Consider the following 19,654-nt stretch of genomic DNA (forward strand, 5'->3'; position numbering starts at 1 on the left):
TACCTACCTCTACTGTCTACCCTAATAAATTATCTGTGCACGCCACTGCCCACAGTGGCTCAGTCTGGTCAAATCGAAAATAAAGAAATTAGAAAGCACATATCTCTAATATGTTTCATACAATGAAAAGCAAGATAATATATTAATATATATATATATATATATATATATATATATATATATATATATATATATATATATATATATATATATATATATATATATATATATATATATATATATATATATATATATATATATATATATATATATATATATATATATATATATATATATATATATATATATATATATATATATATATATATATATATATATCTTTAAAATATAACGTGCACTGGGAAGGTGCTCGTGACGATTCAATTAAATTCATTGTTCTTTTGTCTTTGATCCATTTACACGAACACGCGCTTAGACAATAAATCAGCTAAGTGCTCATTGCCAATAAAATTGCATTAATTGAAAAAAGTTAAGCTACTTATTTTTTTTATTGGAAACAATTAGACAAATTTTAAAATCTTTAAAAATACTCTATATCAAAACAGAGCAGATTGAAAACTTTTTTTAAATACAGATTTGTAAGTATTTGGATTTTTTTAATTACAGGTCACCTTCGCTCATAATTAGTTCATGAAAATATGCGAACGAAAATTTGTATTCAGACAATGAAAAAATGTTATATCGATTTTTTTAAATTAGTTGCGAAAAATTATTGGGCCGTTTCGAATATTGGAATTTTGATATTACGGTTTATTGACATTTTGTGTATTATTATTGAGATTTATTTAAAATCAACGAATTATAGCAGTGCACCATTGTTACAAGATTAGGAATATGTCACTTTTATGTTCAAATACCAATACAGTCCAATATTAAATAAACAACAAAAAAGAGACAATAAATAATATCATGCTATATGCGTAGTAGATTTTTTTTTTTCCCAGTGAACTGTTGTTCACATAAAAATATATACTCGTACACATACACAATCTACTTGCATATACATATATACCTACATACCTACCTCAATATACCGGTTTAAAAATTATATTTTTGTAAACAATAAGATAATGCAAACTGCGAACAATGAAACGTGTTTTTAAAAACCACGTATGCGCCGTTATTGTGTTTCTCTTGCGTTGTAACCTTCAGTGACACAAACACGTTTGGAAAATGAAGGAAATTGCTCGTATTTTGTAGATTTACAAAGAAAGAAAATAGTTAGAACGGAGATATGTATGAAGGCTGATGAATATTGTTACAGATATATCGTTATTTCTACTACAAAAATTATTTCTGAATTCATATTTAGTTCATTTGATCGGGGTTCCAAGAAAATGAACTGAAATTACCAAAAAAATATAAAAAGAAATACATATATTTATTTGTATAAATGTATTTGAATTCTTAATAGCCTATTTTATCAAGATTTGGATATAATACCAATAATAATAATACATAATTTGATTACGACTTGACTAAGCAGTGGGTGCAATGTTTAGTCAGTCATATTTTGTTTACAACTACGTACATAGTACTATTAAATAAAATCACAAAATAATTTTAATAAAAAAATAAAAACAGCGTTGGTCAATTCTATCACCAATAAATGATACCAAATTATTAAAATAAGGAAATTATTACAAAAAAAATAATTTTATTTCAACAAGAGTAACTGACTTCTCTGGGACTCCTTAGTCGAGAAAGTAATCATACCATCTCGATTGTAATCACTTCACAAATTTGCAGTCGTTTCCTCTATCAATATTAACATACTGCTTTAGCTCAAGGGGTAGAGAGAGCAGCGGACGCGACACCCGAAGGTCCTTGGGTTCGAGTCCCGGAGAAAGTAGTAGTTATTTTAGATTAAACTATTGTTGTAATATTCTCATTTTCCCTACTTACTATTCCTGCACCATTTATTTCCCCATATAGTAGTAAAGTCCTTTACCTTAAGCTCCCTCAGTTGCGTTATCTGAATCCCATAAAACATATTCCTTTCCTAGATTCAAACATCTGGAACGTAATATCAATCATCTTATCTTCATAAAATCGGCAATCAATGCGATGCCCTGTACACCACTTGTATGCTGATTTGGCCAGAAGAAAAAGAAAAAGACTTTAATATGTACCCAATCATATGCTGTATTTCAAGCGTCTACCTACTCAATAAACAGTATTCAAATTTCATACCCACGTCATTAAAAAAATGTAACAATAAACAATATGGAATTTGAAATTTTCAAGGCCTAATAAAAATGAACAGCTGATAGCTACATAGCTGTCAAAAGTTGCGTCAAAATTTAATAATATATAATAAACTACATACCGCCACACCGCGCTCTAACTATCAGCGGTAAAATTGTATTTTCGTCGAAAAAAAGGTCAAAATTTCAGTACATGTATCATCATTTTATTAAAATAAAATTATCTGGAATCTGAAATTATGGTGAAATACGGCAATACGACTTTGTCATCCTTCCAGAACATTCGTTTGTGACGTCAAACACGCAAATTTTCATAAAGCAACGACTGCCGTCGCTGTGGTTATTCATTTTCAGCGGTACGTTTGAAAGAGACAACAAGACAAATTTATAATCAAGTTTATTATCGATCGCATTTTCCGAAGCTATATAAACGATCGCTGTCCCCCCCTGACGCATAGTACGCGAAATAAATTTGACAAGTGAGTCTTCAGAGCTGTAAGAAAGCGTTTTATTCCTGTCTTTTTGTGAAAGAAAACTGATATTACAGGTTAGTAAAAGTGAAAATATTTTATAAGTGCTGTTTTTTGTTTCTTCAACTATTTAAATGTCGTTCTTTTGTTACAAATTGGATTTTTCCTCTGTGATTTTTGATATCGTCAGTGACGCCATTTTAGATTTATCTAGGGCGTTGCTTTCTTGTTCATTTCTAATAACTTTCTTAATATGACCATGTCCATCGCTATTGTTTTATTTGCTTATGAGATTACCGACTTAAATACAGTTTTACAATGATGCGACTTCCAATTTCGATAAGAATTGAAAGAAAAAAACTACACGTAATGGTGTCCATTTTGTAGGTAATATTTTTTCTTTGTGTCGGAGTTACTCCGCGTTTTAACAACGTCCTATCATTCCACACGGAAATAATATTTTAATTACACCTCATATGAATTTAATTATTTCGTTTTGTTCGCAGGCTAGAAAATGCAGATTTTTGTGAAAACCTTGACTGGGAAAACGATAACCTTGGAAGTTGAGCCTTCCGACACGATTGAAAATGTCAAAGCTAAAATTCAAGATAAGGAAGGAATCCCCCCAGACCAGCAGAGGCTTATTTTCGCTGGCAAGCAGTTGGAAGACGGCCGAACTCTCTCAGACTATAATATTCAAAAAGAATCGACCCTCCACTTGGTGTTGAGGCTGCGTGGCGGTATGCAGATCTTCGTGAAAACCCTCACCGGCAAGACCATCACCCTCGAGGTCGAGCCCTCAGACACGATTGAGAACGTAAAGGCCAAGATCCAGGATAAGGAAGGTATCCCTCCAGACCAGCAGAGGTTGATCTTTGCTGGCAAGCAGCTTGAAGATGGACGTACCCTTTCTGACTACAACATTCAAAAGGAATCAACCCTCCATCTGGTACTGCGTCTGCGTGGTGGTATGCAGATCTTCGTAAAAACCCTCACCGGCAAGACCATCACTCTTGAAGTTGAGCCCTCAGACACCATCGAGAACGTAAAGGCCAAGATTCAGGATAAGGAAGGTATCCCCCCAGACCAGCAGAGGTTGATCTTTGCCGGCAAGCAGCTGGAAGATGGACGTACCCTTTCTGACTACAACATTCAAAAGGAATCAACCCTCCATCTGGTACTGCGTCTGCGTGGTGGTATGCAGATCTTCGTAAAAACCCTCACCGGCAAGACCATCACCCTCGAGGTCGAGCCTTCAGACACGATCGAGAATGTAAAGGCTAAGATTCAGGACAAGGAAGGTATCCCCCCAGACCAGCAGAGGTTGATCTTTGCCGGCAAGCAGCTGGAAGATGGACGCACACTTTCCGACTACAATATCCAGAAGGAATCGACCCTCCATTTGGTACTGCGTCTGCGTGGTGGTATGCAGATCTTCGTAAAAACCCTCACCGGCAAGACCATCACCCTCGAGGTCGAGCCCTCAGACACGATCGAGAATGTAAAGGCTAAGATCCAGGACAAGGAAGGTATCCCCCCAGACCAGCAGAGGTTGATCTTTGCCGGCAAGCAGCTGGAAGATGGACGCACACTTTCTGACTACAACATCCAGAAGGAATCAACCCTCCATCTGGTGCTGCGTCTGCGTGGTGGTATGCAGATCTTCGTAAAAACCCTGACCGGCAAGACCATCACTCTTGAAGTTGAGCCCTCAGACACCATCGAGAACGTAAAGGCCAAGATTCAGGATAAGGAAGGTATCCCCCCAGACCAGCAGAGGTTGATCTTTGCCGGCAAGCAGCTGGAAGATGGACGTACCCTTTCTGACTACAACATTCAAAAGGAATCGACCCTCCATCTGGTACTGCGTCTGCGTGGTGGTATGCAGATCTTCGTAAAAACCCTCACCGGCAAGACCATCACTCTTGAAGTTGAGCCCTCAGACACCATCGAGAACGTAAAGGCCAAGATTCAGGATAAGGAAGGTATCCCCCCAGACCAGCAGAGGTTGATCTTTGCCGGCAAGCAGCTGGAAGATGGACGTACCCTTTCTGACTACAACATTCAAAAGGAATCAACCCTCCATCTGGTACTGCGTCTGCGTGGCGGTATGCAGATCTTCGTAAAAACCCTCACCGGCAAGACCATCACCCTCGAGGTCGAGCCTTCAGACACGATCGAGAATGTTAAGGCTAAGATTCAGGACAAGGAAGGTATCCCCCCAGACCAGCAGAGGTTGATCTTTGCCGGCAAGCAGCTGGAAGATGGACGCACACTTTCCGACTACAATATCCAGAAGGAATCGACCCTCCATTTGGTACTGCGTCTGCGTGGTGGTATGCAGATCTTCGTAAAAACCCTCACCGGCAAGACCATCACCCTCGAGGTCGAGCCCTCAGACACGATCGAGAATGTAAAGGCTAAGATCCAGGACAAGGAAGGTATCCCCCCAGACCAGCAGAGGTTGATCTTTGCCGGCAAGCAGCTGGAAGATGGACGCACACTTTCCGACTACAATATCCAGAAGGAATCGACCCTCCATTTGGTACTGCGTCTGCGTGGTGGTATGCAGATCTTCGTAAAAACCCTCACCGGCAAGACCATCACCCTCGAGGTCGAGCCCTCAGACACGATCGAGAATGTAAAGGCTAAGATCCAGGACAAGGAAGGTATCCCCCCAGACCAGCAGAGGTTGATCTTTGCCGGCAAGCAGCTGGAAGATGGACGCACACTTTCCGACTACAATATCCAGAAGGAATCGACCCTCCATTTGGTACTGCGTCTGCGTGGTGGTATGCAGATCTTCGTAAAAACCCTCACCGGCAAGACCATCACCCTCGAGGTCGAGCCCTCAGACACGATTGAGAATGTAAAGGCTAAGATCCAGGACAAGGAAGGTATCCCCCCAGACCAGCAGAGGTTGATCTTTGCCGGCAAGCAGCTGGAAGATGGACGCACACTTTCCGACTACAATATCCAGAAGGAATCCACCCTCCATCTGGTACTGCGTCTGCGTGGTGGTATGCAGATCTTCGTAAAAACCCTCACCGGCAAGACCATCACCCTCGAGGTCGAGCCCTCAGACACGATCGAGAATGTAAAGGCTAAGATCCAGGACAAGGAAGGTATCCCCCCAGACCAGCAGAGGTTGATCTTTGCCGGCAAGCAGCTGGAAGATGGACGCACACTTTCCGACTACAATATCCAGAAGGAATCCACCCTCCATCTGGTACTGCGTCTGCGTGGTGGTATGCAGATCTTCGTGAAAACCCTCACCGGCAAGACCATCACCCTCGAGGTCGAGCCCTCAGACACGATTGAGAATGTAAAGGCCAAGATTCAGGATAAGGAAGGTATCCCCCCAGACCAGCAGAGGTTGATCTTTGCCGGCAAGCAGCTGGAAGATGGACGCACACTCTCTGACTACAACATCCAGAAGGAATCAACCCTCCATCTGGTGCTGCGTCTGCGTGGTGGTATGCAGATCTTCGTAAAAACCCTCACCGGCAAGACTATCACCCTCGAGGTCGAGCCCTCAGACACGATCGAGAATGTAAAGGCCAAGATTCAGGACAAGGAAGGTATCCCCCCAGACCAGCAGAGGTTGATCTTTGCCGGTAAGCAGCTGGAAGATGGGCGCACGCTTTCTGACTACAATATCCAAAAAGAATCCACTCTTCACTTGGTATTACGCCTTCGTGGTGGTAATTGATTACCTATTTATTGATTATTTTGTGAAGGATGATTTTATTCTAAATGTACTTTGATTTTTTGCTTCATTGTTCACTTAGTATGATTCTTCTTATTGATATTCACATATTCCAATAAATACTTATCGCCCATATACCTTGTTTTATTTATTTTATTTTAGTTTAGTAATTGGCTTTTTACTTTACTAAGGATTTTTTCATTCTCATTGCAAATTTTAAGTAAATAGGGACAAACATTTTTACTGGCCACAAAATGAAATCAAAAATGTTTATGAAGTAGTGGATTAAACAAATTTTGACAAAGTCCATTTGACATTTTTTGGTGTTCGCTTCATAGTACTTACTTTCTTTTCTGTTCTTTCAATGCATATAACTGTGCAACAATAAAAAATAGATTACTTTTTACAAAATTATATTACCATGTAAGAGCTAGAGTCATGATCTGGGTTTGGCAAAAAAAAATTGCCAGCATGAGCAAGTAAAGGTATATTTTTATGGTTAGGCATTCTATATTTTCTTGTGATTAACGGTTTTACTTTCAAAGTAACATACCATTTAACTATTTTCGACACTAAAAGTTGATTGTAGTTGTCTAATCTCAACTATGTAAATGCTTACATAGCGGTGCATAGTATAAATTTAAATAAAAATAAATATATACTATGCACCGCTTCCCGAGATAACCCAGATTTGTGAACAAGTATTTAGACACACTCAAAATGTTGTACCTATTTACATTTTTAAATGTAAATAGTTAGTCAACAAACTAAGGAACAGCATTTGTTTACATTCTGTACATTTTTTAATGGAATTTTTAGTTTTAATATTTGTGATTTAGATACCTGATGGAAAAATATAAAGTAATTTTTCTTTTCTTCATTATGTATTACAATAATTTACAGAGAGTTTTGTTGATCAGGACATTTCTAATAAATTTCAGATCATATTGTCCCACTGATTTTATTCATAATGGAAAGAAAACCTATTTCGTTGCTGTAAAATGTATTTATTTACAACTTAATATGTATTGTTATAAAATATATATGTATTGACTGCAATATTTCATTGGTTCTGAATGTTTAAACCAGTGGTTCTTAACCTGGGTTCCATTGAACCCCAAAGGTTCGGTGAGTCAGCCTCCCGGGTTCGGCAGAGGCCAAACACGCACCCGACTTGTACAATATTGTGAAAAATGATACAACGTATGGCATATTAATTTATCTAAAAGATCTTGCATATTATTTGAAAGGAATATATCAAGTATCATGAAAAATGATACAACGTATGATATATTTATTTATCCAATAGATCTAGTATATTATTTGAAAGGAATATATAAATCTAGCAATATTTTTTTTCCAATTAAGGGTTTGGTGATGAACTGGGGGGGTTTGGTACCTCCAACATGGTTAAGAACCACTGAGTTTAAACTATATGATTTTTAATAAAACCCCTAAAAAAGGTTGATAGTAAATTACAATCCACAAACATTATTAAAATTAAAAATTCAACTCTTTTTATTGTTGACAAATATCATTCTAGACAGCTGTTTCTACAATAAGTACAAACAGTTTTGAAAAGTGTCCAGGGAAGTATAAGTTGAAGTTAGAATAAATATTATATGTACTATGATCCTGCCATCTCTTTGCGCAGATGGTCAAAAATTATCTCTTTACAAATGTGTTGAATTGCTGGTTGTACAATTCAAATGTGTACAGTCATATCTGTCAATACCAGGAAACATTATTTAGGGACATAATATCTAACTTTTATTATTTTCACACTAAGGTGAATTCATCAAAATATATATAAAAGCAGAGACCTCTTACAACGCAGCAGTCGCCTAGAGCCATACAAATAACCTATGTACTATGGTACTCAGCTAGATGATTATTAATTTATATTATGAATTTTGGTTGAATGTGCTGAACTATATAGAAGTATTATTTTATGAAATAAAAATAAAATATTTAATTGATTTTTCATTGCCTTACTCCTTAACTCTGTGATTCATATTATTGTTATGAATATTGTAGCTCTATAAAAGAATATAAGATTTCTGGTGTGCAGGACTTGCATAATTAACTTGTATAATTAACATCAAAATCGAATCAACACCCCATCAATCCAATGTGCCTGATGCACGATAGGAAACTGAAAAAGAAAATTTGTTAAAAAATTTAATACTTTTATTTTATTTTTGAAAGAGGCGGAAAGAACTTAATAATATAATTAATATAGTCCCAAAATTCTATGGAACGCAAATTTGCAGCCGATGGTGTAAAGGTTTATTGTTTTACAACAATCTTAATTTTCAGCTTGGATTTTGTAAAATTATCTAACATCCTAGTGACTCTGAAACATAGCTATGGCTTATGCAACACCACCTATCATGTTTCTACTTAGGCTCCAACTTTTTTTTACCCCTAATTGTGCGAGGGTTTACTCTTCATATTTAAAGTTACTATAATTTCAATGTGATTCTTGAGTGTAAATTCTAAGCAACAACAATTTAGCTGGGGAAAAAGTAGTTTTTGTATGGGATTCATCATTCCGAAAGAGGAAACGTCGGCCGAGAACGCGCGTTGCTAACTACCTTAGTGTATTTTTTTTTTAATTTTGATGTATTTGAATTGAAAAAAAAATCAATAAATTCACATGAAATTTTTGAAAAACTACAATTTTACTGACTTCCGGCTTTAAAAAAATCGCTACTCTAGCGACATAAAATACGACAAAGTATTTATAAATTGTACACAGAAATATCAACAAGGGAAAATAAAAATGCATTTAATATAAAATCTGTTTTTATAATATTTTTTAGTACAATATTTCTCATTAGAATAACATTTTCACCGAAAAAAGGGTGAAACATGACATTTAAAAACGTAATTTTTTTAATCTATCGAAATTTTGTGTAGCTATGGCAACATTATTTCTTCGCACGTTTTCGGAGAAGTTGGCGCGCATCGTTGCTGCGCTTTAATTTGAGAATAAACGTTCTCATATATAATTATCAGTCATGTTTTGGGGTAAGTTCAAACTTCTTTTGTTTTACATTTGTGTTGCTGGCGTTTCTCAATTTTTTTCACGCTTACTTTTCGGAAAACCGGCCGGCCGCAATCCAACCTCAATATGGAATGCCATGCTTTTACAATGTCATAATGGCTGTATTATCAGTTTTAACGTACTTTGTCATCGAATGTAGAGTATTTAAGCTTTGTAATGTGATGCAATTGATCTAAAAATCCTTATTCAATACGTAAATTAGTTGTCAAAAATTCTACATATAAAAAACATGTCCACCATTTATGTTCGGATCGAAGATCCGTGTTCAATTTTAACGCACATTTTCACAAATCACTAGTATTTGAGAATGAGATTGTGTTAAATTTGGAAAAGTTATTAATTTACTTCGGTTTTATAATTAAATTCTGAGGCAATGCTGGATTTACATATGTTTTTTTAACATGTGGAATATTTTTATATGATGCTAGATGTTAAGTTTTATTCGTCCTGTAATATAGTACTTAGTGCGACTGACTATTATGCATGAGGTTCCGGGTTCAATTTGTAATTGGGTAAAAATTAACTTATCAAAAAAGAAGATTTCGCGCGTCTTAACCATAAATAATGAGCACATGGTTTGCAGTTTACAAAAAAATCTTATACATGGTAAAAAAGGGACCTTCTTTGAAATGTGCAACAACAAAAAATTACAAATTATTGTCCTGTAGCCCTTATCCATGCCCAATGGTGTACCGGGCACTTCGCCATATCAATGCAGTATTATCTAGATTGCTAGTTACACGAAGGCAAGGGCATCCAGTCCAGGTGATATAATCAATATTAAAATCGAAACCATTAATATTAAATAGATATTACAATCTTCTTCTTCTTCTTCAAACCCTTATCCGCACTCCAATGGTGCATAAGGCACTGCAACATCTAAACGCAGTGTTATTTTGATCATTTACACATGAAAGAAAGGTGATCAGCACTTCGATTCAGGTGCCATTTTTAAATTTATTTTATTAAATATAACTCATCATCCTTTGAGGCGACACCATTATTTTCCATTCAAATGTAATATATGGTGAAAATGACATGATCACAACTCTCGTATTCAGTATCGCTTTTGTTTGAATCCATCAAATACATATTGTATTTTTAAATATAAAATTAAATATATAAATTTAAATATAAATTTAAATTTATTAAATATAAAATTAAAATAAGTCTTAAAAGAAAGAAGAAAAAAAACTATTAAAGAATACATAAAATTGGTAATTTATCAAAGAATTTCCAATTAAAATGCGTTGAGTGGTAACTGGCAAGCTCAGTTGGGTTGTTTATCTTATGTAACGCAAACAAGTTGAAACACGTGACCATTGCTCAGGTTGGCCATCCAACAAACACTGCTCGTTCAGAAGCAGTAAACTTTGTCATTGTAGTAGTGGAAATGTCCGGAATAAAACGTGTAATTGGTTTTAGGATTGATAATGGAGCCGCAGAAGCGGTACACGCAGACCGTGAAGAAGTCGTTCCACATCTCGCACGCGGCCATGGACACGGCCACCGGGGATGGGGACATCTGCCAGGTCATGGTGGTGGTGGACGGGCAGAACTTCCTGGCCTGCACGCTGCAGAAGGGCAAGACCATCCAGACCCCCCTGGACCTGTTCTTCCGGGAGGGGGAGAACATCTCCTTCATCACCAACGGTAAGGCCGTTACTTCTACCCGTGCAGAGTCTACTGACCTCCATACATGCATCCCAGCGATCCCAGATATATTCACATTGGTATGATTAGCACACTATCTGCGGGAAGGGTAATTTTACCTTTTCAGTCAACTCATCGTAAATTGCGTATAAGTTATTTTTACGCATGACTTTTGCGGCATCTTTTGATCTCATATCCATGTATACAGTATGGTTAAATACTATCACTTCTTTTCAGAGATGTTTATCTCTATTATGAGCGTGAATCCGCCCGCAGATAGTGTGTTAAGACCTTAACAAAGAGATTGGTACATAATATTCATATGAAAATATTAAATATGTAATTCCTTCATTTCTGACTTTGAAGTGATGCCGGTGCAAAAGTAAAAAATACCTTTTCCGTCTATTTTGTGTTAACACATTGTTTGAGGGAAACGCTAAAAATTGTCTTACATACTGTTGGTAGAAAGCGGGAGACGCTTAAAAGCGTTCTATTAGTTTACTTTTAGTAGAGCACGAGAGACACCAAAAAACATTGTACAGATCGGAATTGGGTTTGCGGCTACATGTGATCGGTGATGATAGTATATCCAGAGCCAGGCGGCAGATTGTCTAAGTATAATTAGGGTCGGGGTTGATGAAAAAACCGCCTGACAACAATGTGTTAATGTCACAGAGATCCTGGAAACCCATGACTTTTTTTTTTATTTAAATATAATAGTAAGAGTGAATTACTTTGTATCTTCAAAACACTCGACAAATCCTAAAACAAATGTTTTTCAAAAAAAAATTGTTCATACGAATTCAATTTGTAAATATCGCTCACTCCTTTCAAGAACGTCAAAAATCAAAAAACTTGATTTTTCAGGAGAACGTTTTTAAAGTTTAAAAATATAATACAATTTATTAAAAATAAATATATAGCCATATTATTGAACTTTTTACAGTGCGACAGATCTTTTTAGGTAAAACCTGAAGATTTTTTGTGAATTCCATCACGCTAAACTGTCATAGTCACTTTCATTTTTCAAAACCGGATGGTCAAATTACGGGTAGTGCACAAACGCCCATACAGTCTGTTCACAGTTATTTTACCTCTAGTTTTTTTTTTTAATTATTTATTTGGCAGTATAAAAAAAATATATATGTATATAAAAACCAGAGGTAAAATAACTGAACAGACTGTAGTTGAGCTAATATAACTCATCATCCTTTGAGGCGACACCATTATTTTCCATTCAAATGTAATATATGGTGAAAATGACATGAACACAACTCTCGTATTCAGTATCGCTTTTTTGTTGTTTGAATCCATCAAATACATATTGTATTTTTATTATTATAGGTAAATGCCACGTTCACCTGACTGGGTACCTGGACTTGGAATATGATGAACTAGGAGAAGAGGAAGAAGAAGATGATGAAGAGGAATCTGAGGAGGTTCCCGAGCTTGTGGAGACTAAATCCAAAAAAGCCAAGAGGAAACTAGAAGCCTCGCCTGAGGTTAATAATATCACCAAAAAACAAAAGGTTATAATTTTTACTTGCTAGAAAGAACTTGCAGTTATTTCAACTAACTTTATTTACTCTTCCACATTCATGGATCTCTTCATACGCTCATAATCTTTATTTATATATTTATTTATTGATTGAACGGCTAAAGCCTTTAACATAATATGTACATATATACAGTAACTAATATAAAAATACACTAATGAATACACTAATAGAGAAACGATAAGTCTTGTAACATAAAATAATGATAAAATTACAAATAGTAAGCACTGGTAAATACACGTCTCTTCACACACTATCAGCGAGCAGCAAGAGAGAGTGAAACACAACGTTTAAATTTATCCATTATAACATGGAGAAGAAATGCTGAGAAAGTACAGATTTCAAGGTGGATAACAATAAATTAAATAAATCTATACTTTCAAAAGCATTGGCTAACATGTAAAGCCGCGGAACTGGAGAGAACACGGCATAGTTTGCATTATGTGCAAATACTGCCAATACAGATTTTTGCCTAGTACCTCTTCGACGCACGCTAAGCTTAATTGATTTAGATCAGGGCTGTTAAGAATTTTATAAAACAGGACCAAATCAGTAATTACCCTTCTATAACTAAGATTTATTAATTTTAGCCGCTTCATTATGCAATTATAATCTAACTCAACAATGGGTATATTTAAAATTAATATATCTAAGGAAGTTGTGTTGTTCTCTCTACGCTGTTAGCGTGTACAGCATAATGAGGAGACCAGTTATCTCTGTTATTCTCCATTATATTGTCGATGGCAGCAGCACAGATGTCAAATTCTGTTTGTCAAGAATCAGAACTTTTCTCAAAATCTTCTGTTTAACCTTTCCTTTCCGGTGATATGTATTTACTACAATTCCACTTTAATAATGAGAACATCGATATAAAATATAATAGATACAGGCTCAGAATTTTTGTATTACTCCGTAATACAATTACGTTTTACATAAAAGTAATATAAAGTTATTCATTTGCAGCGACGGAAATAAATAATTTGTGAAAAAATCGGGTATAGAACCACCAAACGTTTCTCAGTGTGGCGAGTGTGCCTTGACGTCGTAAATTTATGTTCTGCGATCATGATTAAATTTAATTTAAAGGTCTTTTTTTAAATTATCATTCCTTCTAAAAAGTAATTGAATTTTCACAGAAAGAGCAGAAGAAGAAAGAAGAGGCAAAGAAGAACGCTAAGAAGGAGGAGAGCGACGATGACGACAGTTCGGACGATGACTCGGTGGACATCCAGAAGCTGCTGGAGGAAGATGATACAGATGAAGCGGATGACTCCTACATGCCCAATGATGATTCCATGGAGAAACTCGAAGACGATGACAATGAAAGGTATTTTATATTTGGTTCTCTTTCAAAACACAGTGGTTATTTTGTTATTTATTATTATTTAACCCTTTCCACTCTGACCATTTTTTCTCATCAGCTACTCTGATCAAAAAAATGCGACGTTTTTCTACCATTAAAATAAATATTTTGGGACACTCTGTCTGGCAATTCGTATGACCATGTTAATTGAGATTAACTGTATATATCGGAAATATTTTTTGGTAGAATATACTTGGGTGATAGAGAAATCAGTGATTAAAGTTATACCTGCTGTGGGCCAGATATTGTGGCCCACGGAGCTGCCTACTAGAATCATACGGGCCAGAATGTCTGGCCTACAGAGTGGTAAGAGTTAAACATATTTGTCTCTTCTGAACATTTGACATTTTGGGTGTATGAACCTCGTAACTTCTTCTAATCCTTATTTACACCCGGTGGTGTATAAGGCACTGCATCATATGGACACAATCTCGATGTTAATTACGTGAAAGCCTGCACTTCAGGTACCGATCCAAGATGAGATTAACTGTCCTACCTTAAATCATAGGGTTTTTTTTTCATGACATTTTTCAATATTAATTTTCATACAATAGACCCATTTCTGACCCTTTTTTATATCCTATGATTCTGAACATAAGATGTCCCCGGATAATCTTTTTCTAATAATATTCCATTATCCATAGCATATTTTTACAAATGTATTTTGTATCGAATGTAATATGTATATCAATCAACACAATCTCGACATATATTACACATGAGGTAGCCAGTGATATTGACTTCGAAATACTGAATGCACCATATTGGTTGCGGGTATACTTTTTGGTACCTGAACGTATGGGATACGGCTTGTGTTCAGGTGATAATATAGTGGACATGTCACGTACATTTGTATGTATAGGGCAAATAAATTCAAGATTGAAAAATCACTAATATTTTTATTATATACCGTAGCTAAATGCGCTAACCGTTACACTATGGAAGCGATTGCCCATGCGTTTTTACTCGTACCTACAGGTATCAATTCAAAAGAGAGAAGAAATCCAGCTTTGCTGATAATGATTATATTAAGGATAGTAGAAGAGATTAGTATAAGATATTAGAATAGTAAAAGAGCTGAATAGGGTTTCGCAAAAGACCGGAGCGGCGAAGGAGGTGTCCTTTGTTGCTGCAGACCAATCCACGGGATTGAGACAAGAGGAAGAATTAAATGTTGTCTCTTCTTGGAGAGTAAGCGTATCTTCAGTGATTTTTTTCTGGTTTAGCGACGATGAAGATGATGAAGAGGACGACGAAGAGGACGATGACGACTCATCGGATGAAAAGACAACGCCCGAAGTAACTCCTAGCAAAAAGGACAAAAAGGAAAAGAATAAACAGCAGCAAACTCCTCAACAGAATGGGCACGCTGAGAAGAAAAATAAGGTAAATAAGAATTGATAATGAATATGTATTATCACATTTTTTATTTATATTTAAAAATAAAATAACAAACTGAATTGATACGACTGCAAAGTCCAACAATCTTCATAACTTCATTAATTGATTCGGCAGTCACTTTATTGTAAAATCTATCCATTTTTAATTTAAGTATTACTTAGTAAATACCACTACTTCTTAAAATCTATCGTGATTAGATGCGTTCCGCATCATTTTTAAATACCGGTGTTTGAAAATGATGCAGAATGCATCGAAACACGCGTCACAGTAGTGTAATGGTCAGCACGCTAGGCTGCCGTTCTGGAGGTCCCGGGTTCGATTCCCAGGGGGTTCAAATAAATATACGTGATTTTTTCACTATAATATTTATTCAATATTACCCTGGACTTGTATGTGAAACGGAGGGCTGATCACCTTTCCTTCATGTGTTAACGATCAAGAAAACACTGCGTTTATCTGATGCAGTGCCCTATGCACCATTGAGGTGCGGATAAGGGTTTGAATGAAAAAAATAATGAAGTGGTATTTACTAAGTATTACTTAAATTTAAAAAAAACCTTGATATGTAACACTAAAGCAATCTGAACTGAAATATTTTCTATACAGCAAGTGTTGTTTAACACTGATGTAGCTTGTTTTTATCAGACCCTGAATAGCCACTTCTCATAGTAGCAGCTTTCAGTTAGTCTACCTTTAAATTTACCTTTTTCCCCACACAAACTAATGGGCGTTATATAAAACGTTATTTCTATTTTTGATTGTAAAAATAACAAAAACAGCCGATTGATTAATTTTTCTTTTGCATTATTATTATATCTAATTTTATCTCGGTCCTTCTCTGCTTCTACATTCATCTCATAAATTTGTTTTACTTTTCTTTCTTTCACTCGTTCGAATCACAATACCATACCACCACAATGCACTTTTCTTAATTTGATGGCAGCCTTGCATTTATTCCTTATACATATCACCATTTGAACATATATCATAATGCCACATTGAGAGATGACATTTGGACTGCATTTGGTCTACTTTCATCTTTCGTTTGCCAACTCCATGCTTAACTTGGATACTTTAGGGTTGGAAATGTTCACAACATTTTGAGTGTGTCCAAATACTTGTTCACAAAATCTGGATTATCTCCAATTACAGGGTTATTTTCATATTATTTTTTTGACATCTCATCAAAGATGAAGAAGAATATGGAAGTCTGGGCATTTACTGGGCTGACGACCGTCATAGGCTGGTTTAAGTGATCACTTTAAGTTTCTGCTCAATAAAAAGCTTCTTTTCATCTCACCAATAGATGTCTCTAGTAATTCAAGAACAATGTTTCAAAATTTGTTCATATGTATAGAACTTCCAAGAATTTGAGTAGTGTGGTTGTCAATAATAGTATGGTTGAGTAGTGTGGTTGTCAATAATATGGTAGAATTGGAAATGTTGTTTAAAGTACTGCACAAGTGATTACGTCTCAACATGCTGGTGTGTTGGTATGTCGGTACCGCTGCACGGATTAATTTAAAGAATGTGATGTTTCAGAATAAGGAAAATGAGCAAAAGATGGACAAGTCTCCGGCCGTTACTCCGCAGAAAGAGAAGAAGGTCCTCACGGGGAATGTTGCCATCGAAGACTTGAGGGTGGGACAAGGAGCCGCTGCTAAACCAGGAAAAATGGTTCAGGTATGTCCTCAGTGTTCCATATTTTTTGCATCAGTCTGAGCGATAGATATCATCATTTGATCTTATACACTACGCAATAACCTGAGTTTTTTTACTGAATGAGTAATGTACTTTTTTTTTAAATATATTTTTGTTTTTTTTGACGATGATTTTAAACACCCCTTTCAAGAATGTCATAAATCAAAAAACTTGATTTTTCAGGAGAACACAATGTATTAAAAAATAAATATCAAGCCACTTATTGAACTTTTTACTGTGCAACAGATCTTTTAAAGTAAAACCTCATATTTTTTCTCCATTTGAAAAATATTTAGGATATTTAAAAAAATAATTAAACAATACCTTTTCTTCAAAATGCAAAAACAACACTTTCTGCCCTGTAGCGGGTAAACATTAAGTTAAAAATATGCCGCTTTTACTGGGATATGGTAAATTTTCTCGGCATTCCAAAAACATGCACAGCTGAAAATTGTCGATTTTTGATATATGACGTTGTTGAAAGGAGTGAACGATATATGTGTAATTATTGTTGCTTAAAATATTGAAATATTGCAGGTACTGTACGAGGGTAGACTGAAGAGTAACAACAAGATGTTTGACAGCTGCCAGAAGAACCCCGGGTTCAAGTTCCGTCTGGGCAAGAATGAAGTCATCAAGGGGTGGGATGTGGGAGTAGTGGGCATGAAGATCGGCGGCAAGAGACGAATCACCTGCCCACCCGGAATGGCGTAAGTCTCATTGCATTATTCTTACTTTTTTTGATATTTTTTTGTTTACAAAATAACAAAAGCATTGAATGGAATTGGAACATTTTTTTAAAGTTTTGCACGGGAAAATGGATGTGGAAAATATTTTGCCCAAAATTTTAAATAAAATTGCAATAACCAAAAACCTTTTAAAATAAATAATCGCAATTTGAATGACCAATTTCAGTTGCTGCTTTTGTTATTTTGTTGTTATTATGTTTTAGAATTGGATCATATATATATAGAACATCCAAGAATTTGAGTAGCTTGGTTGTCAATAATGGGTAGAATTGGTGAATATTACATGTGTGTAAAGTGATCATTTAAACCAGCCTATGACGGTCGTCAGCCCCGTAAATCCCCAGACTTCCATATTCTTCATCTTTGATGAGATGTCAAAAAATGATATGAATTCTGGTACTGTCCACATTACACAACTGTTTAATCACAAACTTGTTTTCTTGTTTCAGTTACGGAAACAAAGGATCTCCCCCACTAATCCCCCCCAACTCCACATTAGTGTTTGACGTAGAATTGAAAGCGGTCAACTAACGGGATAAGAACAGTACTTTGCCATCTACACTGGGAGTTTTAATATTAAGTCCTCGTATAATAAGAGATGTGTTTTATTACTAAGAATATGTTACTCTGATATTAAAATAAGGCGGTAAAATACATCTTGTTTGTTTGAATAAATGATTCAGTGTATTGAATATCAATAGTCGTTATTTGGTTTTGAGGGGCTGTTACAACTTGCCACCTTTGTTTTCTAAATTCAAGTTTGTATATGTCTATTTTGCTACCTTTGTTTTCTAAATTCAAGTTTGTAAATGTCTATTTCGCATTACATTTCTCGATTTTAATAATTTAGTCGCTATTTTAATGTTAAAGAAGCGTCTTAAAGTGATCGATTTAAAAAAAATATTAATTTTGCATATTTATACCTTTGGTGACATTCGTACAATTTTGTTTAAAATGGTTTCTCATTGAGTTCACTCGTGTGAAATAAAATTGCGTCAGATTTTATGTAAAATCAACATTACCAGTGATTTTATAGTTCGCACAATACTACTTTTCGTTTTGTTCCTGTTGCTAAGTTTAACGTGATTAGTGTTTCACTAATTCCAGCCATACTGTTGAATCGCAGGATATAAGTTAAGGATTATTACTACAGTAAACAATCTATAGGTTATAATTAATGTGATACAAGTTTTAAGATAATAATTCCACATTCAACATTACTTCCCTTTTATTACTGGTAATTAATTTTACTAGAAGATTCTGTCTGAAGGGTTTAGAAGTAAGAAGAGGGTTTGCATTAATAAGCATTTATGGTCATAATGACAATTTTCGGCATTTTTAATGCAGACTGAAGAAATTTCTTGTATTTTGTGTATGTCGGATTCATGAAGAAGGTACCATCTCTTGCGTTTTGTGTATATGGGGTTCTTGGAGAAGATACTGTCTCTCGCATTTGTGTATGTCGAGTTCATGAAGAATACCTTCTTGGTATCCCATCTCTTGCATTTGATATAAATATATTGTAATGTCAACGTTCCATAGTTTTATTTTATTCATTTATAAATAATAAAATGAGCTGATCTTAATTCATTTATTTTCGTATTGTATTATTCAAAATGTTTCCAAATAAAGGTCTTTGATTTGTACACATGAGTTTTATTTAAAACAGGTTGGATTGTAGGGATGATCATTTTACACATGTTGAGATATGCAGTAATTCCAGGACCTATCCGCACCCGAGTAGTGCATAGGGC

At 35.5% G+C, this 19,654-nt stretch overlaps 2 protein-coding genes across 2 annotated transcripts; both read left to right on the top strand.

Annotated features, from left to right (window-relative positions):
- Nucleotides 1-2,682: 2,682 nt before the first annotated feature.
- On the top strand, nucleotides 2,683-6,540 carry LOC148308814 (polyubiquitin-C-like). Its single transcript, XM_088261035.1, has 2 exons — nucleotides 2,683-2,775; nucleotides 3,205-6,540. Exon 2 carries the CDS (start codon nucleotides 3,213-3,215, stop codon nucleotides 6,408-6,410), a length of 3,198 nt encoding a protein of 1,065 aa, XP_088117161.1. The 5' UTR covers nucleotides 2,683-2,775; nucleotides 3,205-3,212; the 3' UTR covers nucleotides 6,411-6,540.
- A 2,796-nt stretch (nucleotides 6,541-9,336) lies between these two features.
- Fkbp39 (FK506-binding protein 39kD) lies at nucleotides 9,337-19,546 on the top strand. Its single transcript, XM_088261051.1, has 8 exons — nucleotides 9,337-9,440; nucleotides 10,903-11,130; nucleotides 12,475-12,659; nucleotides 13,823-14,013; nucleotides 15,276-15,435; nucleotides 16,993-17,133; nucleotides 17,689-17,861; nucleotides 18,350-19,546. Exons 1-8 carry the CDS (start codon nucleotides 9,431-9,433, stop codon nucleotides 18,429-18,431), a joined length of 1,170 nt encoding a protein of 389 aa, XP_088117177.1. The 5' UTR covers nucleotides 9,337-9,430; the 3' UTR covers nucleotides 18,432-19,546.
- The last annotated feature ends 108 nt before the right edge of the window (nucleotides 19,547-19,654 follow it).

Source organism: Brachycentrus maculatus, unplaced genomic scaffold (genome assembly GCF_059751285.1).
Source record: "Brachycentrus maculatus isolate JH-2025_06_01 unplaced genomic scaffold, ASM5975128v1 h1tg000147l, whole genome shotgun sequence".
Classification (NCBI taxonomy): Eukaryota; Metazoa; Arthropoda; class Insecta; order Trichoptera; family Brachycentridae; genus Brachycentrus; species Brachycentrus maculatus.

What these genes read in the sequence shown, in the direction of transcription:
- LOC148308814 (XM_088261035.1), top strand. Translation starts at nt 3,213, where the DNA reads ATGCAGATTTTTGTGAAAACCTTGACTGGGAAAACGATAACCTTGGAA.
- Fkbp39 (XM_088261051.1), top strand. An exon ending in CATCTCCTTCATCACCAACG is followed by an intron (nt 11,131 to 12,474) that starts GTAAGGCCGTTA and finishes TTATTATTATAG; the next exon opens with GTAAATGCCACGTTCACCTG. An exon ending in ACCTGCCCACCCGGAATGGC is followed by an intron (nt 17,862 to 18,349) that starts GTAAGTCTCATT and finishes TTCTTGTTTCAG; the next exon opens with TTACGGAAACAAAGGATCTC.